Raw genomic sequence first — 18,355 nt, forward strand, 5'->3', positions numbered from 1 at the left:
CGCTTTGATAGTACCTGAGGACTTACACACAGGACCCGGAAGTGGTAATGTACATGATCACCTGTACTGCCTAGTTTCTGTTCAGCAAACAACATGCCAGTCACTTTTTCAACTATTGCAACAGTCTCCATCTGGTCATATCCAGAGCATAATCTTGCTCACTGCAGCAATTTTTGCCATATATGTACTCGGACTTCCTGCCTTTCCATCTCCAACCTTACATGTTCATAGCCATTATTTTCCATCTATAGGTTGATTGGGGTCTATTGCAGGACCCACAATAGCGCCCTGCGCCACGGTTCCTTACTCATCTGTCCAACTCCGCCCCCCCTTTTTTTCTTCACTTTTCTCACCCCACCCCCCTTTTTCTTTGCTTTCCCCCCTCCCTTCCCTCCCCCATCTACCCAGGTTCGAGCCACCCCCCAGGGGGATTGATGTCTGTTTAGCAGCCTCACTCAGCATTGCTGAATACTTCTCATTGTTAGCGGGCCGCACAGACATCAATTGCCTAGACGTCCAGATGTTTTGTTTTGTTTTGTTTGTTTGTATTTTGATTATATGTTATATGTCCTCCCTGTCTGTGTAGTTGCATTGGTCGGATTTATGTTTCCGATCAATTTTATTAGGGCTTACTGAATATTGGTATAAGCTCTTCTATCCCCATGTATCACATGTTTTTGTACCACAATAAACACAAATTTGGTTACACATACATTTAGTGGATCTGCCTTTCATTTGAGCCCCACTTTTCTTTGGTCCCCCTCCTGTTGGGGACAATTTTTGCAGTGTAGACGTTCAGGGGCTGAAGGGCAACCATGGTTCCAAGGTACACACTACATCCATACATGGTTTTACAAGCCTCACTATATTCAACTATATATATATATCCATTCAGTTCAGACATGGAGTTTGTTTGTACCTCAATAGTGACAATCTTTTGTTGGTGTATTCGTGCAGCATAATGAATAACCGAAGGCCTCTGTTGATTGGTAGGAGTACTGCTGCCGTTTCCTTGAGGCGTCTCCATTGATTGATTCTCATCATGTTCCCGGAAGGTGACTGTGTTGTCTTCCATTTTGGTCCTCCGATAGGGCTTAAGGTGGTCCAAGTTGTATTTGTTCTTTAGAGTTTTGCCTTCTTTATTCAACAATGTAGCCAGCTTCCCAGATATTGCCTGGATGACATAAGGCCCAAAGAAATCTTGCTCAATCGTTCCGCCTTTCCTGCCTTTCTTCCGCATATTGAAAAGAAGTACTTCTTGACCTACGGAATAAGAAATGGCTACATATTTTTTAAGAATTCTTTTTTATACGTTTTTTGTTGTTTGTCCTGTGATTTTGCTATGTTTTGCGTTGTGGCTGCTTTTACAATCTCCATAGCAGATTTCTTCTGCTCCAAGAAAGAAACATATCGACTTTCTTCCGGAAGGACAATATGGGAAAGCTAAAAAGGGAAAAAAAAAAAAATTATAAAAAAATTTAAATTATGGAAAATATCTTAATGGAATGTACAATATTTAAACAAACACAGGTGCACTAATTGACATAAAGCTGTATGGACTGCCTTATTATAGGAGTCAAGAGCCTATACATGTCAAGTTCAGCTCTGCAGCCTCAATCGCTTCCACTGCAAGTGATAAGTTAACATATGTCATCACACATTTGCAGCACAGCTTTCAGTGGTTATTTGAATTGCCAACTTAGCATTCGCAGCTGCTTCTAAACTCAATGCACAGCAGATGAGATCTGTACATTACTATCGACAAATTATATAAAATTTAGACAGAAACATAACTAACCGGCATGTCAACAGGAACCTCTGAGGGGAAAACTGCTTCCCTTCCGTACATCAAAAAAGATAATCTGACAGAAAGTAGATATAGAGAGGTGTGCCACATCCCATAAATCAATAAGAAAACAAAAGTTCTCCTGTGACGGGATTTTTAAGGCACTACCATACAAGTCAATACCGTATAGATAAAATATATATACTTTATTACATACTCAGAAGACAAAACATATACAAATTAGGACAAAAAATTGTTACAAAAGAAAAATTATGTACAAAATACATTAGAGGCAAGATATATATATACATATGGATACATATAGAGGTAGTGGGAAGAAGACCATATATAGAGGTTAATGAATCTCACTGAACCGAACCAACGCATTGCAGAAAATCCTTCATCAGGGTTCGTAGAGTGAGAGTTGGCATCTGAGGGGTTATAAGATCAAAAAGATAATGAACATCACATGAAAAAACCTCCTCAGGGAAAAATAAACAGTAAAAAACAGAAAAGAAAACAAATCAAAACATAAACCTCACTTACTTCCAATATATAAATACAACATATGTATCCATGGCATAAAAACAGTTTCACAAAAACAGTTTTACCTCAGGGTACGCAGAAACTACACTGATGAGGCGACCTTTAAAATCGAAGCAGATAATTTAAGGGAAAGACTTCGCCTAAGAGGCTATTCACGCACTTCCCTAACAAAGGCATACAAACGGGCCACTATACATACTCGAAATACACTTATTTACTCACAAAAGTGTAAGAATCAGGATAATCCCCTGCGCATTATTACTAAGTATTGCAATCAACATACAGAACTTAGAAAAATAGTGTCAAAATTTTGGCACGTTCTGACTATGGACCCGAATCTAAGTCAACTTAGATTCTTCACCTTCAGGAGGGCCACATGTGTGGCCTCCAGATTGGTTAGGAGTGAATTCAAGGGAGACAATTTTGCCGAGCACTGTAAGTACAAGGGCACTTTTATGTGTGGGGCCTGTGGGTACTGCAAATTCGTGTATACTATCAAAAACCCGACTCTACCTGATGGCAGTACCTTCAGGCCAAAACACTTTGCCAATTGCAAGACCAAGGGGGTTGTGTACATGCTCCGGTGTGAGTGCAGATGCTTCTATGTCGGGAAGACCAAATTGGAGTTTTGGCATAGGGCATACTGCCACATCCGGAGCATGCAGACATGTGATCCCGATTTACCATTGGGTAGGCACACCACCTTGGTCCACCAGGGGATTTTTTCAAAAATCTAATTCCTGATTTTGGATCGGGTACACCCCAGTCCGGGGGGGGGAGACTGGAAAAAGGATCTCCTCCAGCTCAAACTGAGGTGGATTTACAACTTACGAGCCACCAAGCCCCCTGGACTCAAGGATGCATTATGCTTCAAACCATTTTTGGAGGGCTTTGACTCCGGGGGTATGGAGTAATAGGGTCCCCTCCCATCCCTTCCTTGCTCAGTTCTCCTTCCCATCTCTCCATAGCCTTTCTTGGTTAGATCTTTTGGAGATGCAATCTTTCCCTCCCCCTCCTCCCTCCCCCCCCCCTTGTTCCCTTCTTTACTACTATGCTGGTTCCTGCTGCCTTGCCCATATGCAATATATGGTTGTTACTATTTTTTGACCGTTTGGGCTCTTTATTTACTTATAAATACACATTCCGGTCTTATATGTAGCTGTCATTTTTAGCTTTTGCTAGTGTATAATTTACTGGGCAAGACTGGGACTCTTCAGTGGAATACAGGGGTGTTTTTGATTGCATATAATGTTATTGTCCCATGATTTATCCCTCTGTGCAACAGTTTTACGATCGTCTCCACTGCAAACCTTTCACCTGTGCCCCAATTGGTTTTGGCTACATCCATATAGCTTTGTATGCTTTTTATGTATGCATCCAATTAACTTTATTTATTTTTGGAATCTCATTCCTTTTCCCTTTTCTTGTTTAGCGGTGCATCCATTGTGAGATGCTACATTGGTGGACGCTGGCTTATGTGTGCAGACCCGGCACGGCAAAAGATGTTCCCTTCGGGACATCGTGGGAGGGGCAGCCTTTCTGGACGCCCCTCCACTCTAGCGCTGGTTCAGTCTCCTGACTGTCACCAGGGAAGGTTCGCCGTGCCGGTGGGAGTTGGCTGCGGTGCGTCACCCCGCAGCGTGGAGCCGTGACGCATGCCTGCGCTTGTGTTCCAGCTTGGCTGGCGTGCATGCGCGGTGCGTCATCGGGGCTGGCGCTGCGGGGAGGCATGGCGCAGCCGACACTCAGGGGGCCAATTGGTGGGACGGAAGCAATACACACCTCCATCAAGCTGACTGTCAGTCAGCGGTTGATGAATGGGATGGGTAGGGTCTGGCACATCCCCTCTTCCCAGCTGATTCTCTTCTTGAATCAGCTGATGATTTATCTCGAGGCTGTTAATTAAGCTGGCTCACTCAGTCTGACCTTCAAGCTGGAGTGGGACACTGAGTCTGTGCTGGCAGTTCTGGCGGTGGAAAGTAAGTTAGGCATATTTATGTTTGGGGTTGTACTGGGGCTACTTATGGTTCAAACTATCCAAGCTCCTTTGGGGTACCTGCCCAGTTTCCTCTCTTACGTGTTGCACTTTGTTAGCACCACTTGGACTTAACCTAGCTCCCTATAACCAGGCTCCTTCACTTTCTTACAGCCTGTAGGTTACAAGTCCAGATTCCCAGCCCTCTCCCCTATCCCATCAACTGAAGGTCACACCTTTGATTTTTGCTTACAGGTATGTTTACCAATTATACATTTAATCCTGTTTTTTCTTTACACTACTCCCCTTCTTCCATCCTACATATTGCTGTGTCTTTGTTTCCAGGTCCCTAGCTGCTTGGACCCCAGCCTGCACACAGAGGCTGCACCCGTCCTCTAGGTGCGGCGATCCTCAGCGCCAGTAGGGGTACTTAGTACCCCTTTGGTACATTTGCCATTCCGCGACACTACTCAGGAATGGATACTCTCCAGCCAATTTTCAGGTGTACATTGCCGTTGAGACTTTCGTGAAACTGTTTTTATGCCATGGATACATATGTTGTATTTATATATTGGAAGTAAGTGAGGTTTATGTTTTGATTTGTTTCCTTTTGGGTTTTTTACTGTTTATTTTTCCCTGAGGAGGTTTTTTCATGTGATGTTCATTATCTTTTTGATCTTATAACCCCTCAGATGCCAACTTTCACTCTACGAACCCTGATGAAGGATTTTCTGAAAAACGTTGGTTCGGCTCAGTGAGATTCATTAACCTCTATATATGGTCTTCTTCCCACTACCTCTATTTGTCATTGACTAATTTTGTAAGGGCTCTACAATGACAAAGAAAGAAAAAAAGAATAGCTAAACAAACACATTTACAACTGTCTTGAAATCAATATAATACTTCTTGATATAAATGGTGCAATACTGAAAACATGATGAATGCAAGAAGAAATATTACAATATAAAGAATAAAAGGTGTAATAAAACATTAAACCAGAATTGGAATTTAACTTGCCGCTTTATATTGTGGTTAGTCTTCTCATCCAGCCCGTTGGTTTGCGGATGGTAAGCAGCTGTCACACTCCTTTCGATTCCAAGTAGACTACAAAGCCTACTGTTGAGCTGTAAGAAGATAAGGATGTATCAAATACAAAGAAGTTATCAAGATAATAACCCTTAAATCCTTTTTACAACAAAGCTATTTTGAAAGTATACCTACTTGATTCACAAACTCTTTGCCTTGGTCAGACAGGATTCTTTGGGGAAAACCGTGTCTGTAGATCATCGAACAAAGGTGTTGTCCCACTTCAGCAGCACTTTTACTTTTTAGTGGGAATGCCTCCACCCACTTAGAAAAGTAATCGGTTGCTGTGAGGATATAGTGATATCCATCCACAGTTGTTGGAAATGGTCCCGTCAAATCGATCCAAACGAGCTCCCAGACATTCGAAACCTGATATGTTAAAAAAAAAATATATATAATTATTTTTAAATGTATGAAATAAGGTACACATTATATTTATAATAAGACACGGCTTTGAGAACATTTACCTTAATAAACTGCAAGGGCTGTATAACTTTTAAAGGTTTTCCCACCTTCTGGCATTTATCACATTCCAGGACCTTCAAGAGAAGAATCGTTAACATGTATGCAGCTTTCAAAAGTATGTAAATACACAAAAATAAGTAGATTGCTTACCCAGTTGTCAATATCAAGTGTCATGCGATTCCAGTAGTATCTTGAGCACACCACAGATCGTGTCTTGATGATGCCCGTATGACCCCCAATTGGAGTATCAAAAAAGGGGGGAATTGGGAAATTGGGACTTTAAATGAGGCTATTCTGGCTGGGTAGAACCATGTGCCTTCATCCCTGTCAACTATGGCGAAACATACACTAAAGCGGCCAAGGCAGCAAAGTGTAGCAAGAGAGGTGGGACTTTAAATGAAGCTCGTGGTGACAAAAAGAACGAAGTGGTGGACGGTAAAAATTGTTTAATATTGCATAGAAACATATTTAACCAACTTAAAATTGCACATACATAAGGATGCACCCATAACTAGGCGTCAGATTCTATAGTAGCAACAACTGGTAATAACATGTTTACAATCATGTACAATAATAGTAAAATTTAGGGAGTCCGCCAGTGTTCATGCAATGTAAAAACATTCAAGAGGTAACAACTGCACAGTCAATAGTTCTTAGATCCTTCATAGGTAGAATTGTAAAAACTTTCATAACATAATGGGTGTATAAATGGTTTACAACATCAATTAGCTTGACGCGTTTTGCGGCTTAAAACCGCTCTTCAGGAGCAGATATGCGAATTGTCTGTAATAAAAAATGTGTAGATACTCAATAACGAAGTTGGGGGAGTATGGGTAAACTTCCACTCAAGAACCCGGGTAGGGCATGTAAACTTACTAGGTATGTACACCAAGACACATGACGTCCAGGTCAGCAGGCAAGCCCAAGGTCAGTAACGGGAGCTGAGAGGGTGCTTCCAATGGCGGTAACCAACACAGACAGCAAACACGGCAGACCAGCACTCCCAGGCTCACCTGGTGTGAAAAAAATGGTGGACAAACCTCAAAGTGTGGGACAATGTGAAAAAAACAAACAAATGTGGATGCAATGGTAAGAAAATAGGAATAGGAGGGGGGGGCTGAAGGGGGAAAAGGGGGGGGGCAAACTAGAGGGAAAAGTGGTGGAGGGGGGAAAAAGATGATTGGTGGTCAACCAGAGGTGAAGGTGAGAGACCATGGTAGAGGGTCAACACCAAAACGCCCAGTGTGGGGGAGAGAAAGAAGTGGGAGAGGCTGGGAAGTGTACCTGATGGAAAGGAAGGAACGAGCAGTCCAACCAAAACTGTGGAGCCTGACTGGCAGGAAGCTCAGGGAGCACTGGAACACGCCGGGGCCGCCGCCCGCATATATGCCCTGCCACGGACCCGCCCCCAACGCCACACCACACGAGTGTAAGGGGAGGAGCGTCCGGACGTCTACGCACAGGCAAAGAGTTGCCCGGCGACGAACCGATCCCCTCCACTGCTCGCGCAGATGGAAAGCAACCGCCGTAAGGGCCACGTCACAGACGCTGCACATCCGGCGTGCGTGTGTGACGTCGATGCGCAGTGGTGGCGTGGCCACCCCCCGAGCGTCAGACGACGGGCGGGGGGGAGGGCCCCAGTACGCATCGCGGGTCCCACACTAAGACATCGCGGGCAGCCGTACGGCCAGGACCATCCAGTGGCCGGTGCAAAATACAGCAAGGCATGATGGGATATCAGACACATCATAGCATACTCCAAGCTATACAACAAAGGGTCAAATGGTTAACAAGGTAGTCAAGGAAAGAAAACTACTGAGCCAGTAAGGCTGATTGCAAAGATAAGGTTATACCAATGTATAGGTAGATGTCACCAAGAGCTTCCATCCCTAATGCATATCAAAAAAGGGGGGAATTGGGAAATTGGGACTTTAAATGAGGCTATTCAAGCTGGGTAGAACCATGTGCCTCCATCCCTGTCAACTATGGCGAAACATACACTAAAGCGGCCAAGGCAGCAAAGTGTAGCAAGAGAGGTGGGACTTTAAATGAAGCTCGTGGTGACAAAAAGAACAAAGTGGTGGACGGTAAAAATTGTTTAATATTGCATAGAAACATATTTAACCAACTTAAAATTGCACATACATGAGGATGCACCCATAACTAGGCGCCAGACTCTATAGTAGCAACAACTGGTAATAACATGTTTACAATCATGTACAATAATAGTAAAATTTAGGGAGTAAGCCAGTGTTCATGCAATGTAAAAACATTCAAGAGGTAACAACTGCACAGTCAATAGTACTTAGATTCTTCATAGGTAGAATTGTAAAAACTTTCATAACATAATGGGTGTATAAATGGTTTACAACATCAATTAGCTCGACGTGTTTTGCGGCTTAAAACCACTCTTCAGGAGCAGATATGCGAATTGTCTGTAATAAAAAATGTGTAGATACTCAATAACGAAGTTGGGGGAGTATGGGTAAACTTCCACCCAAGAACCCAGGTAGTGCTGGTCTGCCGTGTTTGCTGTCTGGTTTGGTTGCCGCCATTGGAAGCGCCCTCTCGGCTCCCATTACTGACCTTGGGCTGGCCTGCTGACCTGGACGTCATGTGTCTTGGTGTACATACCTAGTAAGTTTACATGCCCTACCCGGGTTCTTGGGTGCAAGTTTGTCACCACGAGCTTCATTTAAAGTCCCACCTCTCTTGCTACACTTTGCTGCCTTGGCCGCTTTAGTGTATGTTTCGCCCCAATTGGAGTATGATGAAATTCAAAGAATATTTTCTTAGCCTCCTCTTTGGTTTGGATGGCTCTTCGGTTGCCATAGAAGAGGTTTCCATCTATAATGAAAGTTGACATTAAAAGCTGTATTCATTAAAGAGCAATCTTACCAAACTAGTCCAACAGATTGCATTTCTGGGTATGCTCCCACAGAGAGGAAATGAAAAACCTCTTCCCACTTCTTCTCCATACCTAAAAAATGTAGCAGACCAATATCAGCCAACGTTGAGCATCAAAACCTATACGCACAGTTTTGTAAGATCGTAGTAATAAACAAATGCACATATCTTGATAAAGCCAAACAATAAATAGTTTAATAGAGGTAAGGAAATTTATAGTCTTACTATGTTTTGCAGTTGTCTGTAACTGCCTACTTTAGGAAATATAATGAACATTGAAAAATTCCATTATTATAATATATAAGCATTAATACAAAATGTTCTTTATCCATCTAAATTGATATATGCCTCATCAATTAGGATTATTAGGATATTACTCAATGGTGGGGGAGCCTGAGAGATCCGGACTGCTATGCAATGGGCGGAAACAAAATGCAAAGCCTGTGAAGGTAAAATGTATGAGTATATATTTTTTGTAAAGTCTCAGATATATGCCCCAGCAAAGTTTTCATTAGCGCAGGTTAAAAAAAAAAAAAAAGAGAGAAGATATAAACTCTGGGACAATCCCACTTATTTGACGAATGAGACAGGGTGGGGTAAACTATATTGAGGAATAGGATAAACAAGTATACTCAACTTAACAAATAATTAAATCAGTAACAGGGCACCCAGACAGCCTTTAGGAAGGGATGCCAATAGCTGACCGTGATTTCATTAACCCATAAGCCAATTCACAAACATATACATCACATAAAAGGTTGCTCCCAAGGCAGACAAACAATTGAACAATGGGATAAACAAATACAAAACAAACCCCACCTCACACTATCTGCAACAGTCTATGAGACACTCCTACAATATTCCAGCAGCATGATAGGTAGAATCAATTTATCTTTGGATATTGTTGATAACTATTAGCCCCCTTTTACACTGCCGATAAAGCAGCGCTATTTTTAACACCACTTTATCTTCGTTTTAGGTGTGCTATTCGGCCCCCCCCCACTAGCGGACGAATAGCGCTGCTAAAACGCTTAAATCCACCTGCAAAACGCCGCCGGAGCAGCGTTTTGCCGGCGGTATCACAGTGCTGCCACATTGATTTCAATGGGGAGAAGCGGGGAGTTCACTGCTCCAAAGAAGCTGCTAGCAGGACTTTTTTTTAGCGTCCTGCCAGCGCAACGCTCCAGTGTGAAAGCACGGAATGCATGGAGCAGCTGTTTTAGGGCATTTTGCATGTGCAATTTTTAACGCTATAGCGCCTGCAAAACGCTCCAGTGTGAAAGGGGTCTTACTGTCCCAAGTGAAGGAGCCTCTCCAACTTTCAACACAAACCACACGTATAAGACAGGAGTAAAAGGAAATGCAGATTTCGATGTGGTTGTACTATGAGTCTGGTTAGTGTAGATCAGACTGGGCCTTTTGGTCGCCCTGCGCCCCTAATAGACACATAGTGACTTACACATAGGAGGGGCCAAGGCAGCTGGAAAAGTTTACCCAGGGCTGTATCCTGGCTTAGGCCAATAAGGTCCAGGCCTAGGGCAGCACTTTGTGTGGGGGGGTCCAGAGAAGCCACATTCCCCCTCTTGGATGAAGAAAAAAAAGCCGCCACTGCCATGTCCCGCAATGACACAGAGCAGTGCCAGAATGCAGGCAACAGAGGCAGACAAAGCCGCTGTAGCACTGGCTCCACCCCAACCGTAGATAGGTCATTCGTTGCTAGAGACGCTTGGCGTCTAGCAACCAGTGACGTCACAATCGCGACTCCCTGGCATTGCCCAGCGTTCAAAGCTGAGGGGGATTTAACCTACTAGCTCAATCCCTCTCCACTCTATCCAAAATTAAAATAAATAAATAAAATGTTTTACCTTTAATTATACCTTAAATGGATACAACTTGGGGAAAGGTTGATATATTTTTTTTTAATTTTGCCTGTACATATAATCTCAGACAGTAAATCTTCAGCTGACAGTCCCCAGCTTTTTTTTACATTTATGGTAATGCCTGTGTTTGTATTTGCTCTTGGCAATCAAACATTTTAGTTAAAGCGGTTGTATACCCGCAAATTTTTTTTTTTTTTTTTTTTTTAACCCTGTAAAGCAAAAGGCATAATGAGCTAGTATGCACCGCATACTAGCTCATTATGAAATACTTACCTTAGAACGAGGTGTTAGTATCTTACCTGGTCCACGCCGAGGGAGCTGTCATGTTGCCTCGACGTGTCTTCCGGGTATCGCGGTTCCAGCGCTGTGAGTGGCTGGAGCGCGCGGGAGATTTCTTACTCGGCAAGGTCCGGCTGCTGCCGGGCTTCAGCCGAGAATCCCCTGTGCGCATGCGCCGCTGCAGTCAGCGGCGCATAGCAAGGGGAATATCTCCTAAACCGTAAAGGTTTAGGAGATATTTTTTTTACCTACAGGTAAGCCTTATTATAGGCTTACCTGTAGGTAAAAGTAAAAAAAAAGACTATACAACCGCTTTAACCTTCAATGTGGAGCAATTTCTCTCTCTGTGCCGGCAATGTGGAGCAATTTCTCTCTGTGCTGGCGATGTGAATCGATTTCTCTCTCTGTGCCGGAAGTGTGGAATGATTTCTCTCTCTGTGCGGGCGATGTGGAGCTAATTTGGTGATTAAATGGGCAACTTGACTGAACTTGCCCCCCAGGCCTAAGGCTGCCAGCCCTCCCCTGGAAGCAACCCACATATCGTCCAAATTGCCGACTGGGATATTATCAGTTTAGTTTTGATAAGATCAATTTCATTTACCAAGCAACATCTACCTAAGGTTCCAGCACCATCATATTCACTAGCTCAGTCCCTCTCCACTCTATCCAAAATTAAAATAAATAAATAAAATGTTTTACCTTTAATTATACCTAATTAAACCTTAAATGGATACGACTTGGGGAAAGGTTCATATATTTTTTTTTATTGTGCCTGTACATATAATCCCAGGCAGTAAATATTTAACGGACAGTCCCCAGCTTTTTTTTACATTTACGGTAATACCTGTGTTTGTATTTGCTCTTGGCAATCAAACATTTTAGTAAACCTTTAACAATTTCAGTAAGTACCCACCCAATGTCCTTTGGCTGACATTGTATTGGTGCTATAAATATGGGAATTCAGTAGAATAGACCCAGAATATCTGGTCTACTCTGAGGAACCATGGTGAGGAAGATGCTGCTGAGCTGGACTGTCACCTTGATCCTCCTCCACACCACCCTGACCCATGGCAAAGACATTAATGTAAAAAACGGTGGTTATTGGGGTGACTGGGGAGAGATGTATATGTGCCCACCTGGAACAGTAGCAACAGGCTTTGATTTGAAGGTAAGTGATCCCAAAATTTTGCATTTGACTGAAAGAGAATCCTGCCCCAAAATCTGAAAGTCCAACTTTAAAAGAGATGTTTTTTTTTGTTTTTGTTTTTGTTTTTCCTGGAATCATACTGTGTATAATTTCTATATACATTTTTTGGTTTACAACTTTGTTTGGTGTTGTGCTGGCTGCTATTTGATTATCTTGTCAGCGCAATATATACCGATTTCTCCATGCACACTGAAGCAATGGCTCTTTCGTGCAGTTGCTTCAGCTAGTGTGCCGTTACTGCGCGCATGCGTGGGAGTGATGTCAATCACAGCGCCGGAGCCCACGATAACTGGAAGTAACCCTGAGAGCGATGTTGCCGGCCGGAGCTGTGTACTGGGATCACTGCGGGGGCTTTGATCTAAGGTAAGTAATACATAATGAGCTAGTATGCTATGCATACTAGCTCATTTAGTATGCTATGCATACTAGCTCATTATGCCTTTGTCTTGCAGGTGTTTTTTTTTAAGGGTTTTCAACCACTTTAACCACTACCATCTTTTAGCTGTAGAGGCAGCAGCTGGGCATGTTCACATGCTGCGGCTGCAATTATACCCCCTGTTACTTTCAGCAGGTATATGTCAGGGCTGGGCTCAGCCCTGCATTCTGAAAGCTGGCCGCTCAGCTGTCGGCTAATTGCAAGCTCCTATCTCTCCACAGTGACTCACCTGTTGATGATATCCTTCTCATCAGTCCTGCCTACTTAAGCCGTCCAGCCCAGATGATCTCTGCCTTAGCCTTGGTCACATCTCTAGAGATGCTCGCCTGTGTTCCTGTTAAAGATTTGCTTGGCTGACATTCCTTCTGGCTCCAGACCCTGCTTGCTGTTCTACTACGCTCATCTCTGGTTCCCTGACATTTTGGCTTGTCTGACTATCTGTTCCGGTTCCTAAACTCTGGCTATGTTTTGACTATGTTTACTGTGTTTACCTTTTTATTGTTATTAAACAAGTGAGATTTAACTGTACTTCTGTCTCAGTCTGATTCATGGTTTCTGACAGTAGGTGAAGGCCATGAATTCAGAAGATGCAGTCAATCCACTTGTTAGTAATATTTTTTCCATGAGTAGGATCACCTCATGGATCAGTTTGCCATGGCGTTACAAATGCTCCTGAGTCACGCAGCTCACCTGGTATCTCCCACTGTGGCTGCTTCGGTACAACCTGTGTTGCAGGCCGTCCCTGCTGCTGCGCCAGTTTCTGTGCAGGCACCCGCCTTGAGTATTACCTCTATAAGAGGTATGTCTGCTTCCCCAGCGATTTGGGAACGATCCAGTCCAATGCAGAGGGTTTCTCAACCAGGTTGAGATATACTTTGATATGCTGCCCTAGGCGATTCCCACGGACAGAAGCAAAGTAGGTTTTGTGATATCTTTGCTTTCTGAGAGAGCCTTGGCCTGGGCAAACCCTCTACGGGAGACGCAAAAACCTGTTGTCTTGAGTTATCCTGAGTTTGTGGCTTCTTTAAAAGGGTATTTGACGTTCCTGCATGCTCCCCTTCTGCTGCCAAGTGCCTCCTGTCCATCAAACAGAGTACGAGAACTGTTGCCGATTACGCCATTGGATTCCGTACTCTGGCAGCAGAGGTTGCTTGGAACAATGAGGCCCTCGTGGCTACCTTTTCTAAATAACTTTTTATTATAACTTGTTTATGTTTAAAGCTAAAGTTCGTTGAATCTTATAATTTGATTGTGGAATATAAATTTATGACACCCCATTCTGACTGAGTTTACTGTACTCAGACCCAAATGGTCTCCATTTTTTTTGGGGGGGTGGCAAACAACTGCCCCCCCCGCCAGCCCCGCTCGCAAGACCGCTCGCCAGCCACACACTTACACCAACCAGGTCCCGGGCGACTTCGGTGGCTTCCCTGGCTTCTCCTACCGGCCAATCCTGCTCAGACCTTATTATCTTCACACATTAATGTCTAATCCAATAACAAAAACATGGAAAAGTAGGCACATAGGGGGAAGGTTGCAATAATCTTTCTAAATAAACTCACGCTCTAAACACGCACTAAAAACGCTCTCATTGCAAAGGCTATATTTTTAAAAATAATTATCCAAGAAGTAAACAAAAAGATATTTTCATAAAACTTTTGTGTTTGTTTAAGGTGGAGCCACCTCAAAGAGCTGGAGATGACACGGCGCTAAATGCAATCAAACTGTTATGTACAAAACCTGAGGAGAGTGACATTTATGCAGAAATAACATCGACCACTGGAAGGTATGCCCATACACTTAACTTTTTTACCTTATGCAAAACCCAACAATAAAACAAGTCCATCTTGACATTTCCTCACTCAGGCAATCTGAGACTCACAAACTCCTCGCAGTTCTCAGACAGATATACAGTACTAGATCCAAATATACAAAGAAGAAAGGGCTTGTATCCGTTACTGATTAAGATGTTTTTATTATCCTAAAAATACTTTAAAAAGTGCAGAAAGGATCACAACATATTCCAACAGCTGGTTCACATACATGTGTGATTTTCTGAGATAGTAAAGCTGATTACACGTTACACAATCTGATTGTACAATTTCCTTTAACTACGGGGTACAAAGGCCTGTCTGGTTGGAAATAAATTGAATAGATTATACAGTAAAACCTTGGATTGCAAGCATAATTTGTTCCAGAAACATGCTTGTAATCCAAAGCACTTGTATATCAAAGCGAATGTCCCCATAACAAATAATGGAAACTCAAATGATTCGTTCCACAACCATTTTTCATAGCTTCTTCAGTTTATAGTACATATAAAAAGATTATAGCAATGTGACCAGGTTGTGTAACCATAAAATATCCATCCACAAATGGAAGCCTCCACAAGGGAATTAGCAGCAAAATCCAACAAGAAAATACAGAGTATAACAGAGAAGAGAGGCGCCTCTAAGTGTAGCAATATGTGGCTAAATGTTGTACCTTCATTAAATTTAACCATAGTGCTAAACTTAGAGGAGCCTCTATTCTCTTTTATACTCACTTGTGACATGACGCTACTTGTATATCAAGACATCGCTTGTATATCAAGTCAAAATTTATTTAAAAGTTTTGCTTGTCTTGCAAAAACGCTCTCAAACCAAGTTGCTCTAAAATCAAGGTTTTACTGTATAGGTAAACCCACAGAGGTTGTACAACCATATTGTAAAGTATACGGCTAGCTTGCCCACAGTAGATTCACTGCGGACAGGTGGCACAGGCAGGGCGGACAATGTACCTATATGAGCATGCCGCCTGCCAAACCGTACTGTGATTGGACACAGCTTGATAACAGACAGGCTGTGTCCAATCATACACAGAGTTTTGAAAAAAATGTGAAGGAATCTACAAACCTCTTCCGCCTGTGCACCCTGGAAATATATATATATATATATATATATATAGTGCACAAATGATATAACATGAAATAAATATAATACATATATATATATATATATATATATATATATATATATATATATATATATATATATATTATAATCATCAGGTAGTAAAGCTCAAAGCCTCAAATGTGTAAAGAAAACAATAGTGATTCCATACCGCGCTAACACAAAAATATGATGAATGTGAAATTATACAATATTATTACAGTATTAAAAGTCCAATAACCACCAAATTGTTCCCACAAAGTGCTAGTGCAGTCTGCTGATCATCATACAAATTTGATTGTGATATCTTCAAATGTGCAAAATCCTTCCACCGACTTTTAGGTAAGTATCCTACTCACCAGATGGGATTGACACCCATTACAGGTAGTCAACAACAGCAAACAGATTCTCTCCAGATAACAGCAGCTCTGGAATAACACGACCGCCAGATGAGTGGTATGTATATATCAGGAAGAAAGAATAAAACTCCTCATGATGCAGTTTTGTTAAAAGATTTATTATTAAACGACAGAATTACACTTACAAGACAGTTGATAAGATCATGCTCATAAACAAAGCAGGGACACCATCTGCGTTCCAAACAGTGGTGGAATTGATGTGGCATGTATCACGGGATCCTGCGCGTTTCGTCAGCAGCATCTGACATCATCAGGGGTCATGTGATAGAGCCCGTCACCTCCTTCCTTTATACACTGCCATAAAAAAGGATAACTAATCCACTGTAATCCTCACAGCTGGTAAGCATTCCGGACTCATTTACATTTATAAGAAGACTCCCTAATAGGGATGAGCCGAACACCCCCCCAGTTTGGTTCGCACCAGAACCTGTGAACGGACCAAAAATTTGCACGAACGTTAGAACCCCATTGAAGTCTATTGGACTCGAATGTTCGAAATCAAAAGTGCTAATTTTAAAGGCTAATTTGCATGGTATTGTTCTAAAAAAGGGTTTGGGGACCGGGTCCTGCCCCAGGGGACATATATCAATGCAAAAGAAAGTTTTAAAAATGTCAGTTTTTTCGGGAGCAGTGATTTTAATGATGCTTAGCCACTTAAGGACCAGCCTCGTTTTGGATTTTAGGTGTTTACCTGTTTAAAACAGGTTTTTTTGCTAGAAAATGACTTAGAACCCCCAAACATTATATTTTTTTTTTTCTAACACCCTAGAGAAGAAAATGGCGGTCATTGCAATACTTTTTTTCACACCGTATTTGTGCAGCAGTCTTATAAGCGCAATTTTTTTGGAAAAAAATCACTTTTTTGAATAAAAAAATAATATAATGTTATGCCAAATAAATTGATACCCAACATGTCACGCTTCAAAATTGCGCCCGCTCGTGGAATGGCGTCAAACTTTTACCCTTAAAAATCTCCATAGGCGACGTTTAAAAAATTCTACAGGTTGCATGTTTTGCGTTACAGAGGGAGTCTAGGGCTAGAATTATTGCTCTTGCTCTACCGGTCGCGGTGATACCTCACATGTGTGGTTTGACCACCCGTTTTCATATGCGGGCGCTACTCGCGTATGCGTTCGCTTCTGCGCGCGAGCTCGTCGGGACAGGGCGCTTTAAAAAATTTTTTTTTCTTATTTATTTTACTTTGTTTTATTTATTTTTTCACAGTTTTTTTAAAGCAAAAATTTGGATCACTTTTAGTCTCTAAGTCCTCAGATCTCATATTTGAACTTAAATGCAATACAAAAAAAAATGACAACATAAAAATATGCCTTTAAGGCAAATGGGTGGAGCTGACATTATGACATCGCTTCAGCCCTCCTATGGTATGGAGATGGGTGGGGGCCATCTTAGACTCACTCGTCTCCATACCCAGGAACTGACAGGTCTCGATCGCCTCCTCCGCTACCAACGGCTCCGGTAAGCGGCGGAGGGCGCGGGAGAGCGGCGGGAGGGGGGTGGCACCTCTCCCACCACCGATAATGGTGATCTTGCGGCGAACCCACCACAGAGACCACCATTATCGGAAACACGACACTCCTGTAAAGGTGGATACCTCGGTTTGGCAGCAGCTGCTGCCGTTACCGAGATATCCACCTTCAAAGTGCCGACGTATATGTACAGGAGCCGGTCGGTAAGTGGTTAAAGTGAAAAAAAAAGTATTCCTTTAAATATTGTACCGGGGGGGGGGGGGGGGTGTCTATAGTATGCCTGTAAAGTGGCGTTTGTTTCCCGTGCTTAGAACAGTCCCTGCACAAAATGACATTTTTAAAGTAATAAAAGTCATTTAAAACTGCTTACGGCTTTAATGTAATGTTGGATCCCGGTAATATGGATGAAAAAACGGCATGGGTACCCCCCCCCCCCCAGTCCATTACCAGGCCCTTTGGGTCTTGTATGGATATTAAGGGGAACCCCGCACCCAAATTAAAAATAGGAAAGGTGTGGGGCCACCAGGCCCTATATACTCTGAACAGCAGTATACAGGCGGTGCAAACAAGACAGGGACTGTAGGTTTGTTGTTAAGTAGAATCTGTTTGTAATTTTGAACTGGTACATTTTTAAAGCTCCAATCAAAAAATCGATTTTTAAGCTTTTTGGAAAACATAGGGAAAGGTTATCACCCCTGTTATCACCCCTGTTTTGCTGTCTGTGCTCCTCTTCAGAAGATTTTACCTCACTTTCTGTCCCAATGACAAATGTTTTTTGACAATTTGGGGTTTTTAGTGAAACAAGGATTGCTGATAAAGCATCAGTGGAGAGGAGACACATGTTTCCCATATTAACTCTTACAGGAGAGAATTTCCCTTCCTGGGGGTAGATTTCATCTCACTTCCTGTTGTCTCCTTCCGTTTGCAAGTAGGAGTCGTTTGTAAGTTGGAT

The 18,355-nt window shown here is 42.5% G+C and overlaps 2 protein-coding genes across 2 annotated transcripts in view; one reads left to right on the forward strand and one right to left on the reverse strand.

Annotated features, from left to right (window-relative positions):
- Positions 1-18,355, reverse strand: part of TM4SF5 (transmembrane 4 L six family member 5) — a 139,145-nt gene that overhangs the window by 14,665 nt on the left and 106,125 nt on the right. The gene's annotated exons all lie outside the window — the stretch shown is intronic.
- LOC141133566 (vitelline membrane outer layer protein 1-like) overlaps positions 11,872-18,355 on the forward strand; it is a 50,924-nt gene continuing 44,440 nt past the window's right edge. Inside the window, exons 1-2 of the mRNA XM_073623026.1 lie at positions 11,872-12,092; positions 14,241-14,353. Coding sequence (XP_073479127.1) covers positions 11,928-12,092; positions 14,241-14,353 — 278 coding nt within the window. The 5' untranslated portion in view covers positions 11,872-11,927. The remainder of the gene's footprint in view (positions 12,093-14,240; positions 14,354-18,355) is intronic.

This window comes from Aquarana catesbeiana, linkage group LG03 (genome assembly GCF_042186555.1).
Source record: "Aquarana catesbeiana isolate 2022-GZ linkage group LG03, ASM4218655v1, whole genome shotgun sequence".
Lineage (NCBI taxonomy): Eukaryota > Metazoa > Chordata > Amphibia > Anura > Ranidae > Aquarana > Aquarana catesbeiana.